The following is a 15,797-nucleotide window of genomic DNA, read 5'->3' as shown; positions in this document are numbered from 1 at the left end:
AGCTAGTTTCGTTTTTGCCGACAGGCCCGTCAGGACTGGCCACGCGTATCTTTTTCCGCATTCCTGACTGTAATTAGCGCTATTGCGGGCCGAAATGCGTACAAAAATACGCGTTGCTGCATATCTATGCGTAGGTAATGCGGCAACGCGCATCTTTGCCATAGTGCTAATTACAGTCAGGAATGAGGAGAAAGCTACGCGTGGCCAGTCCTGTCGGCAAAAATGAAACTAGCTGGCAGCGGGGGACCAGAGGATTAGTGAGTGGCTGCGAGGGCACAGGACTGCTGCAGGGGGCTGGTAGAAGCCCCAGGTGAGTAAAACTTTTTTTTTTTCCTGGCTTAAGTGTCCCTTTAACTGGAGACTACTTGTATTGAGAATCACTAGAACAGAGAATACAAAAACTAGAACACAGTTATGTTTTTGCCAAAGTAGAGCCTCTTCAGAAAAGGTACAAACCAACACAGTTCCCATAAAAATAAAATAAAAATAAAAACAGAGCCCCTTACCTTGCTGAAGGGATGGATGAGACAACAGGCCACCGCAATATCAGCCAGGCTCAGCCGCTCGCCCACCAGGTAGGTGCGCACCTTCAGGTGATTGTCCAGCACTTCCAGGATCCGCTGGAGCTCCACACGAGCGCGCTCTTTACTCTGGGGAAATGTCAGACACACAGGTTAAAGGACAACTCCAGCCAAGCAGGGAAACACTCACAGTACACAGCAGGAACTCTTCTACCTGCTAACAGATCTATAAAGAAATGTAACACAAAAAGAGACAATTGAGAGCCCCTGATAGTGCAGTATGTTGAGTTGAGCCTCGTACACACGGCTGACTTAAAGGACATCCAAGGTGAAAATAAACTGATAATCGTATCTCTCCTCCTTCTCCTGAAAAATGACTTTTTTTTAAGATATTCCACGGTTTTATTTTATATTTAAATCTAGTTTTCAAGTTGTTACTGTTTCATTGTCTCTGCTCAATGACGCCTTCATTGGAGTATGTCAGAGCTCATATCAATGAACTATTGACCCTTTTTATATCTTTTCTGCTTTCAGAAGCCATGTTCTGCTAGGAAAGTGTTTTATAGTTGTCATTTCTTATCAGTGAGGGTCACACTGTAGTCTGACCCAGTCCTGACAGGAACCGCCACTTACATACTTGACGTTTAACTCTTTCGGGCTCAGAAAAAAAAAAAAAAAAAGAAACACCGCCCAGTAATTTGTCGATGACCCAGACGCCCAACCCACAGGCAATGCGGCAGACAGATCTACCCAACCTCAGCGACGCCGGCACATACCCAACCCCCCCCCCACCCATTGTTATGCCGCTCCCCTGCCTGCCGCGTGATGTCAGGGATGCATCGTTCGTTCTCCCCTTCGCAACACAGCACGTCGTCACATGTGTGCAGCCCAGCGATATTGCCCAAGAGAATCAACTCGTTAAGACTCTGGTCCTTATTAATTATCCGTACTACACAACCAATTCATTAATTACTGTATATTCCTGCGTATAAGACTACTTTTTAATCCTTGAAAATCTTCTGAAAAGTTGGGGGTCGTCTTATACGCCGGGTGTCATTGATGCCGGGTGATGCGCCCTATCCTGTTACCGACACTCAGATCTCCCTGCTGAGGGAGCGCAATCTATTCTTCCATACCGCTCTGATAAACAGGTAGACAAGGAGAGCTGACCAGTCTACTTAAGGAGAGTTGACCAATACAACAAGTCAATTGACTATATACTGTTATATACTGGGTAACACATACAGTACAGCACCAGTATCTGTTAATACACAGCACCAGTACATGATTTTTTTTTATTTTAATTTGGTGTGCGTTGGAAGAGGGGTAGTCTTATACGGCGAGTATATCCCAAACTCTATATTTTACCTGGAAAAGTTGGGGGTCGTCTTATACGCCCAGTCTTATTTTTGCTTCAGTGCCACTTTAAGAAGCTGACTTGACATGCTAAACATGCCATGCCAAATTCATTTTTGACCCACCCTGTGGTGATTCTTTGAAGGAGGGAAGTCCATCACTTTTCCTCTTTTTTAAATTGTCTTTATTTTATTTTTCTTTATAAATAGTAAATATCTATGTTAAAATATTTGAAATATATAGAGATGATCTGACAACAATTTAAAAAAAAAGTGAAGATACTTTTGAAGCAATCCTAGAGGCATCCATCAGGGCTTACCTGTTTATGGTCCACCCCATAGGCAGCTGGGAGAATTTCGGTCTCTGCGTAGTTCACCCACTGTTTTATGAGCGAGAATCTTCTCTGATCCCGATCCCCGGACAGAGACTCGGGGGCCAGCATGTAGGAGACGGCCCAAGCCCCCCATACAGATCCAGTGGAGGGAGACAGCAGGCACGGCAGTGGAAGCCCTCGGGGTCCTGATGCCACTTCATGCATATCAGGGCGAGGGTGAGGAGCGAACTGCCCGCAGACGCGCACCCAGGTGCAGCGTGGGTCTGAGGTAGAAGACAGCGGAAGGTAGAGGGAGGACATGGTGGCGCGGGGAGGCACAGACCTGAGGAGGGAAAACAGAACAGTCAAGAAATCTCCTCACATCACAAATGCTTCATGAGGGAGTCCCGTCCAGGCAATAAAGAGCTGTCAGCTGACACGCCCATTATCATCATCATTACAGAACTTCCTCATAACATGCATTGCTCAGTCTCCCGCTAATATTTCATCATGAAAGGTAAAATGTCATTGCTGTGTAATATCACACAAGCACAAGAAGATTGCCAGTCTTGAATGTTAAACCTTTAATAATGGCAAGGCTGGAGATAGCACAGATGAATGATCGGTATTATCCCTAGTGCCAGTGCTGGCTGAGGTGCTGCTATCTTCTACAAACCCTGTCATGCTTGCTCAGGTAAGTGGATAATGTGAGGAACAAACAATCATGGTTAATTACCTCAGACGCCAAAGCTGGACATAATCGCCGACTGCCCATTCTAGGCACGGAAAACACATACCCTGCTGAGAATTCACACTACAGGCCTTAAAGTGGACCTGAACTCTTGCACAGGACAGAAGGAAAACACAGAGAAATGCACCCTGTATGTATTTAGAGAGTTTAGCCTGTCTAATTTCCCCCTTATCTGTGACTAAGAGCAGAGAGTAAGTTCCAAATTCAGGACCACTTTCTTTCGAAACCTGCCATGATTCTCACCCTGGTCATAACCATGGTCCTGACAGTTTGCTGTCTGTGAACCTCATTTACTTGAAATAGCGGCTTTTTCCAACTGTCAGGCAAGCACTATCTCCCTCTAACAGCCTCTACCATGCAGTTTCCTGTCAGATGGGTCGAACAGATTATTTATAACAGGCCCAATCTGATATCCAATAATTTTTTCTGATCCATTATGTATATAACTGATCAGAAAATCGATCAGAAAAAAGATCAGTAATCAGATCGGACCTGACGGAAATAATCAATTTGACCAATCTATCTGATGGGACATTGCATGGTGTGTACCAGGCATTATACTTCATAAATGCATGTGTTATCAGAACTACAGCAGAAGGAATGTAATGCTGGGAATACACCACAAGTTTTTTTTTGGCAGATTTACTTTCCGATCAATTTCCCAATTGTTTTTCCGATCGATTTTCCATTCACTTCTATGAGAAAATCGATCACAAAAACAATTGAAAACAATTTTTTTTCTTTAAATGTTATTATGCTGTTGCTCATCTTTTAGAGCAGAGAGGAAGTTCAGGTCCGCTTTATGTTAGACTGACACTGGGTCTAAGCACCGGGAGGGTGGGGAGTTAGTTAAAGCACCAGGCAGGTTGCTTAGTGGATACCTGAAGTGACATGTGACATGGTGAGATAGACATGTGTATGTACAGTGCCTAGCACACAAATAACTATGCTGTGTTCCTTTTTTTCTTGCCCTGCCTGAAACAGTTAAATATCAGGTATGTAAGTGGCTGACTCCGTCCTGGCTCAGACAGGAAGTGACTACACTGTGACCCTCATTGATAAGAAATTCCAACTATAAACCACTTTCCTAGCAGAAAATGGCTTCTGAGAGCAAGAAATAGATAAAAAGGGGAATTTCTTATCAGTGAGGGTCACATTATAGTCACTTCCTGTCTGAGTCAGGACTGAGTCAGCCACTTACATACCTGATATTTACCTCTTTCAGGCAGAGAAATAAAAAAAAAGGAACACAGCATAGTTATTTGTGTGCTAGGCACTGTACATATCCATGTCTGTTTGAAACTGAATGCTGACAAAACTGAGGTCCTGTTTGTCCAAAGCCAGTGCTCGCCATCAAAACAGCTCTATCCTAAAGCAACACCAATCAGGATTGGGAATTCAGACATAAACAGCTCCAACCTTGTGCGCAGCCTTGGCGTACTAATCGATGGGGAATTGAGTTTCAGAAACCAAATTTCATCTGTAGTTAAATCTTCCTTCTTTCATCTGAAGAACATTGCAAAGATTAAACATCTGATTCCCCCAGAGGATCTTCCAACCCTAGTCCACGCCTTCATCACATCACGGCTGGACTACTGCAATGCCCTTTATGCTGGCCTCCCCAAAAAAGACCTGCGTCGCCTGCAATTAGTGCAGAATGCTGCTGCCAGATTGCTAACAAACCAGCCTCGCCACTGTCACATTACACCGATCCTTCGCTCACTGCACTGGCTACCAGTAGAATGGAGAATACTCTTCAAGATTGGACTGCTGACATTCAAATCCCTGCACAATCTGGGCCCTGGATACATGAAGGACTTGCTGAAGCTGCACCACACCTCTCACAACCTCAGATCAGCAAGTTCTATAAACTTGGTCACTCCCAGAGTGCACCTCAAAAAATCTGGAGACAGAGCCTTCTGTCATGCTGCCCCTACTCTTTGGAACTCCCTACCACACCCAGTAAAGACAGCACCATCCCTGGAGCTATTCAAATCCAGACTGAAAAGCCACCTGTTTAGCCTGGCATTTCCAGATTTATAAAATTCTTCCTCTGTACCACGATGGTCGGAGCCATGCTTATGCGCTTTGAGTCCCACGGGAGAAAAGCGCTTTACAAATGTTATTTGTTGTTGTTGATGTCTATTTCATCATGTCACCTCAATTATCCTTTAATATCAGGTTTTAAAGCACCAGGTGGGGTGCTTTGGATTAGATACTGGTTAGAAATAGATTAGGATTTATCTTCAGAGGGTACAAGGTTAGGCATCAGGAGTTATATAAAGGTTTTGGACAGAGCAAGGAACCTCATTAAGAAATTCAGCTAACGCTGTTAGGTTTCCAATAGGTTGTGGTAAACGATGCCCAGACTAACTGCCCAATTTGTGCTTTAAAGAGAACCCGAGGTGTGTTTAAAGAATGTTATCTGCATACAGAGGCTGGATCTGCCTATACAGCCCAGCCTCTGTTGCTATCCCAAACCCCACTAAGGTCCCCCTGCACTCTGCAATCCCTCATAAATCACAGCCATGCTGTGAGGCTGTGTTTACATCTGTAGTGTCAGTCTCAGCTGCTTCCCCGCCTCCTGCATAGCTCTGGTCCCTGCCCCCGTCCCTTCCCTCCAATCAGCAGGGAGGGAAGGGATGCAGGCAGGGACTGGAGTTCTGCAGGAGGCGGGGAGAGCAGCAGACTGACACTATAGAGATAAACACAGCCAGCTCTGACAAGCTGTTTGTCAGCAGCGTGGCTATGATTTATGAGGGATTGCAGAGTGCAGGGGGACCTTAGGGGGGTTTGGGATAGCAACAGAGGCTGGGCTGTATAGGCAGATCCAGCCTCTGTATGCAGATAATATTCTTCAAACCCACCTCGGGTTCTCTTTAAGAGGGTACTGTGATTGGAGAACTGTTACCTATGAGGTTTCCTACTGGGTCCCCTAAAGTAGAACGCAGGACTTCCTCTCTGCGCAAGCAACAGCATAATACACTTTAAAGAAATACAAAAATCTTTGTTAAAGCTGAAACAAATCCTGCAACAAATCTGCAGTGTGTCTACTTCCTGCTTGCTTCTGTTAACATTCTGTGTTTACAAACTAGCAGCTCTGCCATGGAAGAGGAGATTCCTGAGCTAACAGAGCTGAGAGCCTAAATAACAGTGGTGATTAGTCACAGAGAAGGGGGAATTAGGGCTGGTGCACACCAAAACCTGCTAGCAGATCCGCAAAATGCTAGCAGATTTTGAAACGCTTTTTCTTCTTTTTCTGTAGCGTTTCAGCTAGCGTTTTGCGGTTTTGTCTAGCGGTTTTGGTATAGTAGATTTCCTGTATTGTTACAGTAAAGCTGTTACTGAACAGCTACTGTAACAAAAAACGCCTGGCAAACCGCTCTGAAGTGCCGTTTTTCAGAGCGGTTTGCGTTTTTCCTATACTTAACATTGAGGCAGAAACGCACCCGCAATCCAAAAAATGCCTCACCCAGGCATTTTTCGTTTCTTCAAAACGCCTGCCGCTCTGGTGTGCACCACCCCATTGAGATACATTGACCAAGCAGATCCGCAGCCGCAAGCGGATCTGAAAGCGCCCAAAAAGCCGCTCGGTGTGCACCAGCCCTAAGACAGGCTAAACCCTCTAAATACATACAGGGTGCATTCCTCTAGGTTTTCCTTCTGTCCTGTGCAAGAGCTCATGTCCACTTTAAGAATCCTTATGACAAAACAGCTGACAACAGATTGGCAAAAATAAAAATCAATGGGCATTATTTTTGGAAAGTATAAATCTCAGCCAGCTAAGGCTCCCCCTGGAAGCCAGAGACAGGGATCAGCATATGGGCGATTATCTAACACGTGGTGTCTCAGGTCCCCATGAAGCAGTCATTGCTCTGCACTTCCTCTCCAGCTGTTTCTAAAAAGTCCAGCCATTCTGATCTCCCATCACCCCCTATGTCCCCTCTTCTGCCCCCCATTAGCCCCTTGCCCCTCACCCTGTTGCTCCCTCCCCTCCTCCCCCAGCACACTGCGCACACTTCCACCCTCCATTCTCCCTTCTGTCACTTCTCACACTCACTTCTCCACTCGGCTCCGCTCTGATGACGTCACTCGCCGCCCCACGTGTATTCTTCTCTTACTATCTCCCCACTTCCGCCCTCACTGCTCCCGCGCGAAGGACCCCGGCTGCCCACACTTAGCTGTCCTCCAGCTTGCCCGCACAGAAGTCACAAATACGAGGTTGCACTGCAGCATTCTTTTCGTTATAGTCCTTCCCTTCCTCACATTGGACACCTTTTATAATAAAAAGAGCAATGCCCGGGTCATCCTTCTGTCGTTACACACTAAGAAGGACTAAGTGATATTAATTTTTATGATTGCTTTTTTTTTATTATTATACTTCTTTATTTGTTTGACTCTTTATTAGTATTCTAATGATCAGACCTGATTGTCAGGCAATTGTTAGTTCGCAAAATTATTAGGCAGTCTGCGGCGGCGCCATAAATTGTAGTCTATAGCGACATCTAGTGGTAAAATCAGGTCACTGCAGCCTGATGCAACACGAGACCTGCTGTTGTAATGCATAATTACAAGGAAACTGTAAATTGCTTCTACAGTACAGCCATATAATATGGGGGTGTCTATTGCAGAGGTGGCTTGGTTGTCTCTATTTTAGCATAAATGCAGCAATAATGCATGCCAAACCATCCCTTTAAAGAAGAACTATAGTAAAAATTATTTAATTGTATTTGTACTGTGTAAGACCGTTGACACAGGAGACCTGGGTTCAGATCTCGGCTCTTCCTGTTCAGTAAGCCAGTAATCCAGAAAGGAGTTATTTGGGCAAGACTCCCTAACACTGCTAATGCCTACTGAGTGCGCTCTAGTGGCTGCCTCACAAGCGCTTTGAGTCCGACAGGAGAAAAGTGCTATACAAAAAAAGGAATTTTTATTACTAATGAATAAAATAGATTTTTTTTGTTTTACTATATTCATTTATAAATTAGTCAGTCTTTGTCCATTGTAAAATCTTTCCTTTCCCTGATTTGCTTTCTGAAATTTATCACAGGCAGTGGCATCTTTAGTTCTGCCAAGTAATGTCTTATAGCTCCCAACTGTCGCTCTTTTGGAGGGACAGTCCCTCTTTGGGAGCCCAGTCCCTCTGTCCCTCTTTCCTCCTCATTTGTCCCTTTTTCAGGACTTTTTCCCTTTTTCTATGTAAATATATATATTTCTCTACTAAAAAATGTGTTTGATTGACTAACTTTATTCCCATCTTTTAATGGATATATTACTAATTGTAAAATGTTAATATGAAGGAAAATGAACAAGGATAGAAAGGACCAGTGTGGTTTGAATTATAAAACAACATATTTTTCTTATGAAATGTTTATGATATGCGTGACTAGGGGTGTGACGGGGGCGTGATCAGGGGTGTGGCAGGGCGGGGCTTAAGTGTCCCTCTTTCTCATCTTAAAAAGTTGGGAGGTATGGATGTCTGTTCATAGAACTTTCAGTAAACTGACATTCCGCAAAGGGAGATTCTTTATGCTTGACCTTTGGAAAAATACATTATTTCCCTCTATACAGCAAGGTTCACAGACAGGAAACTGTCAGGACCTTGATCATGACATTACACTGATGATCTGTTTGAGAAATGGTAAAGATTTCTAATGGGAAAGGGGTTATCAGCTACTGATTGGAATGAAGTTCGATCCTTGGTTACAGTTCCTCTTTTTAAATAGTGACACATCTACACTATGCAGTTTCTGGGGCCAAAGCTGGTCATTTAGACACCGGCTAGTAGTATGGGCACCGCATAGACCGCAAAGTTAATTGTGACTACAGTGGCTCTCGGTGTATAGTTTTGGCGCAAGAGGCAGCGCAAATATTAGCAGAGGACCACTTTAGTGGTGGATATTATGGCACAAATATCGGGGGAGGCGAGGATAGGCTTGGGTAGGGCATAGGTAAGTGTTAGTAGTAATGGGGGTTAGTGTGAAAAGAGGGTTAGGATAAATTGATTGTAGAATATTGGTGGAATGATTGTCTGCCATCGGTACTAGCCAGTGCCTAATAGAATATCGGTAATCGCTGTCTTTCAGATGCATTTTAATTGCACCTGAATGACACTTGTGACTGGCACCTGGGATGCTGTACTACAAATGCATACAGTTCCTCTGTCTGTCTGAAAGAGGGCTTAGGGGTATTACACACAAACTGCTGACAGCAGTGCACATAACTTCCTGCCAGCCTCTCCTGTTTATTTGCCGGTCCAGCACTGGCAGTCGTCTTATGTGCACACATCAGAGCACGCAACAGCCACCTGCTAAAAGTGATGTGCTGCGGCTTGATACATGACAGCAAATGCGTTGCGTGTCAACTGAGGGCTTGTCCAATAGGTTGGCTTCGCTGCACTCCCATCCATGTACGAGCGCGGCCACACTGCCGGCGCATGAAGGCTCGCGTCTGCGCAGAGCACAGAGCCCCTTGTGCATGCTTTTTTCCACCCTGCACACAGTGCGGCCATGCAAGTTCACGGATGGGAGCACAGCTACAAACTTTCAGAGGGTCCCTGGCAGCGGGGGTGTTTTGTAAAAGGATGTCGGAAGCCTCTGGAGGACCTACCTACGAGGTAAGTACAGCAAAGTCCCCTGTATCCGGCACAGGCGGGGATTGCGGGATACAGCCGTATATATGTGTGCTTGCCAGTAGCTTAAGCAGCAGGATGAAAAAGCTCAACCCCAACCCAGCAGAAATACAGAGCCTCCAGGCATCGTCTACTACCCATCCTGTAGCTCCTAGCGCCTTTCTAGTATATGGCTGGCACCGTGTCACCTGACCTGCATTGGGTCATGTGACACGCCAGACGTGCATGGATGCCTGTAAACCAAAGGGAACTGCAGGATGGGTAGAAAAAGACGCCTGGGGGCTCACATAATAGTTTCTACCCTACAATGGCCTGAACCCCTCCCCGCCCCCCAAGCACTGTCCCTGTTATCTCCCTCAGGCATGCCAGTTAGTTGACACTTCCGGTTGCCGAGGATCTGGATAACGGAGACTTTGCTGTATCTGAGGGGTAGAGATGGCTCAAACCTCCGATATTAGGTTCACGAACCTCAAACACGAACTTCCGCAAAAGTTCGCTAACCTGTGAACTTTGCGAACTGCAATAGACTTCAATGGACAGGCGAACTTTCAAAACTGCGAACACTAATTCTGGCCACAAAAGTGATGGAAAAGATGTTTCAAGGGGTCTAACGCCTGGAGGGGGCATGGTGAGTGGGATACACGCCAAAAGTCCAGGGGAAAATTACAGATTTGACGCACAGCAGGGTTATAATCCCCAAAGGGCAGAAATTCCATTGCATCCCTAAATTGGAGGCATAAATTGCTTTAAAACATCTTGTGTGTGTATACATCAATCAGGAAGTGTAATTAGAGTACTGCTTAACATTGACAAACCAAACTCACTGTGTAACGCACCGCAAACAGCTGTTTATGTAGTGATGGCCGTGCTGGACTGGTGCGCACCATGGCGAGATTGCTCTTCCTCAGTGATGTCAGGTTAGGTAATGTCTCACTGCCTTGTAAACTTTCGATGGTTCTTTCTCTACCATTGTTAACCTCCCTGGCGTTCTATTAAGATCGCCAGGGCGGCTGCGGGAGGGTTTTTTTTAAATTAAAAAAAAACTGTTTCATGCAGCCAACTGAAAGTTGGCTGCATGAAAGCCCACTAGAGGGCGCTCCGGAAGCGTCATTCTGATCGCCTCCGGCGACCAGAATAAACAAGGAAGGCCGCAATGAGCAGCCTACCTTGTTTTGCTTACCTCGTCGCCATAGCGACGATCGGAGTAACGTCATGGACGTCAGCCGACGTCCTGACGTCAGCCGCCTCCGATCCAGCCCTTAGCGCTGGCCGGAACTTTTGTTCCGGCTGCGCAGGGCTCGGGCGGCTGGGGGGGACCCTCTTTCGCCGCTGCTCGCGGCGGATCGCCGCTGCTCGCGGCGGATCGCCGCAGAGTGGCGGCGATCAGGCAGCACACACGGCTGGCAAAGTGCCGGCTGCGTGTGCTGCTTTTTATTTCGCTCAAATCGGCCCAGCAGGGCCTGAGCGGCGACCTCCGGCGGTGATGGACGTGTATAGTCGTCCATACCGCTGAGGAGGTTAAAGAGTAACTGTTAGCCCCAAAAATCAAATTTAAATCTCTATTGCAATGTTTTAATTACTTTGTAAGGGAGCCAAAAAGGCAATGCAGAAGTTAAAAAGCAATCTAATTTTTTTACTGTGTAGCCTTTTCCCCAAGCTCCTAAGGAGGACGCAAAGCCGCATAACAGATACTGCAGAGCATGCAGAGCATGCCCATGTCTGCCCGACCCCCCTCTACCCCCCAGGACCAGGTGCCAATGTCTGCCCGACCCCCTCTCCCCCCCCAGGACCAGGTGCCGATGTCTGTCCGCTCCCCTCCCCCCCCAAGAGCCGATGTCTGTCCGACCCCCCAGGACCAGGTGCCGATATCTTCTCACCCCAAACAGCTGACACGGAGAGAGAGCGGGAGCGGAGTACATCTACACACTTCCAGCGCCGCCACCGCAGAGCAGCCGCCGCCGAGTCACATGTGAGAGAATCACGAGCAGGAGAGAGATGCACGGCGGCGGCTGCTCTGCGGTGGCGGCGCTGGAAGTGTGTAGATGTACTCCGCTCCCGCTCTCTCTCCGTGTCAGCTGTTTGGGGTGAGAAGATATCGGCACCTGGTCCTGGGGGGTCGGACAGACATCGGCTCTTGGGGGGGGGCGGGTTGGGGGGGAGCGGACAGACATCGGCACCTGGTCCTGGGGGGGGGAGAGGGGGTCGGGCAGACATCGGCACCTGGTCCTGGGGGGGAGAGGGGGGTCGGGCAGACATGGGCATGCTCTGCATGCTCTGCAGTATCTGTTATGCGGCTTTGCGTCCTCCTTAGGAGCTTGGGGAAAAGGCTACACAGTAAAATAATTAGATTGCTTTTTAACTTCTGCATTGCCTTTTTGGCTCCCTTACAAAGTAATTAAAACATTGCAATAGAGATTTAAATTTGATTTTTGGGGCTAACAGTTACTCTTTAAAGCTTACATCTATTTTTTTAAATTACTTTTTCTGCTGTCTGTTCAGTTCCTTCAACGAGAATCTGTTATGGAGGGCAAGTCTGCCATTCATTCAACTGTGTGATAAACTTTCCATATTACTTTCTCAGTACCATGGTGACCACGGGTAATGGCCGGGGAATCAGGGTTCGATTCCGATCTGGAGTGGGAGCCTGAGAAACGGCTACCACAACACATTCAAGAAGGACCCAATGGACTGTATACGTAATGTAGCTGCCCTGACCGTGCTTTGCAGACCAGGCATCTGTGGTCAGATGGACCCTTGACCCAACGCTGTGTGCCAGAGATGACACCACTTGCCTTTCAACATCATGGTACAGTTTGGGTATCGCCTTTTTAGAAAAATAATTGCGGCCTGGTATCTTCCACTGTGGTGTCCCAATGGCCACAAATTTTCGGAAGGCCTCAGAGTTCACCAGCTGGTATGGTAACAGCTGGCGTGCTAACAGTTCCGCCAAGCCAGCTGTCAGACGCCGGGAAAGGGGGTGATGGCAGACATTGGCTTCTTCCGCTCAAAGATTTACTTAACGGACACTTGGCTGCTGTGGGCAGAGGAGCAGGAACGGCTACCACCACACAACCAAGGAAGGCAGCAGGCACGGCACGCAAGTCCAGACTCAGGGAGGTAGTGATGAAAAATAACAATACAGGAGAACTCTTTCGAGGCCCTGCTGTATAATGATAAGACAAATACACTTGAAATCCTTTAGCGAGATTCTGTTATGGAGGGCAAGTCTGCCATCCATTCAAGTGAAATGTATGCACTGACTGCCAGGTATAATACAATGTGCAGTCACAGACGCAGTGAAAGGTATTAAGTGACTGCTGGTATAACAATGTGCAGTCACACAGGTGCAGTGAAAAGGTTGCAGCGACTGCTGTTATAACAATGTGCAGTCACACAGGTGCAGTGAAAAGGTTGCAGTGACTGATGGTATAACAATGTGCAGTCACACAGGTGCAGTGAAAAGGTTGCAGTGACTGATGGTATAACAATGTGCAGTCACACAGGCGCAGTGAAAATGGATGCACTGACTGCTGGTATAACAATGTGCAGTCACACAGGTGCAGTGAAAAGGTTGCAGTGAGTGCTGGTATAACATTGTGAGGTCACACAGGTACAGTTAAAATGGATGCACTGACTGCTGCTGGTATGTAAAACAGTGTGCGGTCACACAGGTGCAGTGAAAGGTATGCATGGACTGGTATATAAAACAGCGTGCAGTCACACAGGTGCAGTGAAAGGTATGCACGGACTGGTATATAAAACAGCGTGCGGTCACACAGGTGCAGTGAAATGTATGCATGGACTGGTATATAAAACAGCGTGCGGTCACACAGGTGCAGTGAAATGTATGCACGGACTGGTATATAAAACAGCGTGTGGTCACACAGGTGCAGTGAAAGTTATGCATGGACTGGTATAAAAAACAGCGTGCGTTCACACAGATGCAGTAAAAGGTATGCACGGACTGGTATATAAAACAGCGTGTGGTCACACGGGTGCAGTGAAAGTTATGCATGGAGTGGTATATAAAACAGTGTGCGGTCACACAGGTGCAGTGAAAGGTATGCATGGACTGGTATATAAAACAGCGTGCGGTCACACAGGTGCAGTGAAAGGTATGCACGGACTGGTATATAAAACAGCGTGCGGTCACACAGGTGCAGTGAAATGTATGCACGGACTGGTATATAAAACAGCGTGTGGTCACACAGATGCAGTGAAAGGTATGCACGGACTAGTATATAAAACAGCGTGTGGTCACACAGGTGCAGTGAAAGTTATGCATGGACTGGTATATAAAACAGCGTGCGTTCACACAGATGCAGTGAAAGGTATGCACGGACTGGTATATAAAACAGCGTGTGGTCACACAGGTGCAGTGAAAGTTATGCATGGACTGGTATATAAAACAGCGTGCGGTCACACAGATGCAGTGAAAGGTATGCACGGACTGGTATATAAAATAGCGTGCAGCAGTCACACTAGGCACTGAATGTGCTGGGCCTGGCACAGTATAGCAATTAGCAGGGACCAGCTGTGACAGACAGGGCTGTATATGCAGTGTCAGTGGGCCACACACACACAAAAAAAAACACATCACAAGAACATTAGCACTCAAAACAGCTGTTTTGGGGTGATTTTCATCAACAAATATCAGCAAGGAGCAACCTAACAGACCTCCTAACTATCGCTTTCTCTATCTCTCGAATGTCTCTCCCTTCTCTCACTAATACCGCAGCCCACAGAACGAGAACATTTCCGACGCTGCAGCCTTATATAAGGGGGGAGGGCTCCAGGAGGGAGTGCAGCCTGATTGGCTGCCATGTGTCTGCTGACTGTGAAGTAGAGCGTCAAAGTTTAGCCCAATGATGTAGTATAGGGGCGGGTCGAACTCACATAAAGTTCGCGATTCGATGCGAACGCAAACCCTTCAGGCCATCTCTACTGAGGTTTTTTTTTTTTTAAAGTCACAGATTTGCTTTAATCGCTTCATTTTACTATCCATTTGAAATAGCCCTTTAAAGGACATCCGAAGTGAAAATAAACATATGAGATAAACAATTGTATCTACCCTCCTTCTCCTAAAAATGAGTTTTTTTAAGATATCGCATAGTTTTATTTTATATTTAAAACTAGTTTTTACTGCTTCATTGTCTCTGCTTAGTGACACCTTCATTGCAGTATGCCAGAGCTCAAATCTATTATTGACCCTATTTATCTCTTTCCTGCTTTCAGAAGCCATTTACTAACAAGTGTTTTATGGCTGTAATTACTTATCAGTGAGGGTTACGCTATAGTCTGACCCAGTCCGACCCGGACAAAAACTGTCACTAACATACCTGATATTAAATTCTTTCAGGCGGAGAAAGAAAAAAAGAAACACAGCCTAGTTATTTGTGTGTTTGGCACTGTACATACACATGTTTATCTCATTTTGTCACATGTTCTCTCGGTCATCCTTTAAGTGATTTGTTTTGTGCAAGAAATAGTGTTTTTGTGCATCACATGCAAAACTCTTTGCAATGTTGTGCATTGTCATTTAAGCCCACAGGTTGTTAACCTCCTTGGCGGTAATCCCGAGCTGAGCTCGGGCTATGCCACCGCGGAGGATTGCTCTGGCCCTGCTAGGCCGATTTGCATAATTTTTTTTATTCAAGCATTGAGCTAGCACGTTGCTAGCTGCGTGTTTGTTCCGATCGCCGCCGCTCTCCACCGATCCGCCGCTACCCGACGCGAAAGAGGACCCACCCGCAGACCCCTTGCACAGCCTGGCCAATCACCGCCAGGCTGCACTATGGGGTGGATCGGGACTCCCTCTGACGTCATGACATCAATGACGTCGATGACGTCAGTCCGATCATCGCCATGGCGACGGGGGAAGCCCATACAGGAAATCCTGTTCAGAACGGGATTTCCTGTTGGGATTATGCGCTGGCGGCGATCGGAGGGGCTGGGCAGACGCCGCAGGGAGGAGGGAAGCATGTAGCAAGCGCTAGGCTAGCTACATGCTAAGAAAAAAAAAATTGCAAAAAAAAAATTCCCTCCCGCGGCCGAGCACCGCTCAAAATCAGAACGCCAGGGAGGTTAAATCAGTCCCTGGGTTTCTCAACTCAGCTTATCTATTTAATTACGTTTTCAGGACCAACCAATTACAAAATTATTAAACCCACAAAGGGGAAGCACATCACAGCCACTTTAAGACTTACTATAGCTTTTATTTAATCA

The 15,797-nt window shown here is 46.6% G+C and overlaps 1 protein-coding gene and 1 long non-coding RNA gene across 3 annotated transcripts in view; one reads left to right on the top strand and one right to left on the bottom strand.

Annotated features, from left to right (window-relative positions):
• The window catches only part of VARS1 (valyl-tRNA synthetase 1), a 61,500-nt gene extending 54,412 nt beyond the window's left edge, over nucleotides 1-7,088 (bottom strand). For both annotated transcript variants that reach the window (XM_068250374.1, XM_068250376.1), the window contains exons 1-3: nucleotides 7,002-7,088; nucleotides 2,197-2,533; nucleotides 507-650 (exon numbers count right to left, since the gene is read on the bottom strand). In XM_068250374.1, the coding sequence (XP_068106475.1) occupies nucleotides 507-650; nucleotides 2,197-2,511 (459 nt within the window). In that variant the 5' untranslated portion in view covers nucleotides 2,512-2,533; nucleotides 7,002-7,088. The remainder of the gene's footprint in view (nucleotides 1-506; nucleotides 651-2,196; nucleotides 2,534-7,001) is intronic.
• The window catches only part of LOC137528794 (uncharacterized), a 137,047-nt gene that overhangs the window by 88,473 nt on the left and 32,777 nt on the right, over nucleotides 1-15,797 (top strand). The gene's annotated exons all lie outside the window — the stretch shown is intronic.

This window comes from Hyperolius riggenbachi, chromosome 8 (genome assembly GCF_040937935.1).
Source record: "Hyperolius riggenbachi isolate aHypRig1 chromosome 8, aHypRig1.pri, whole genome shotgun sequence".
Taxonomy (NCBI): domain Eukaryota; kingdom Metazoa; phylum Chordata; class Amphibia; order Anura; family Hyperoliidae; genus Hyperolius; species Hyperolius riggenbachi.
The sequence above is the reverse complement of the archived record's forward strand: the minus strand, read 5'-3'. Positions and strand labels throughout refer to the sequence as shown.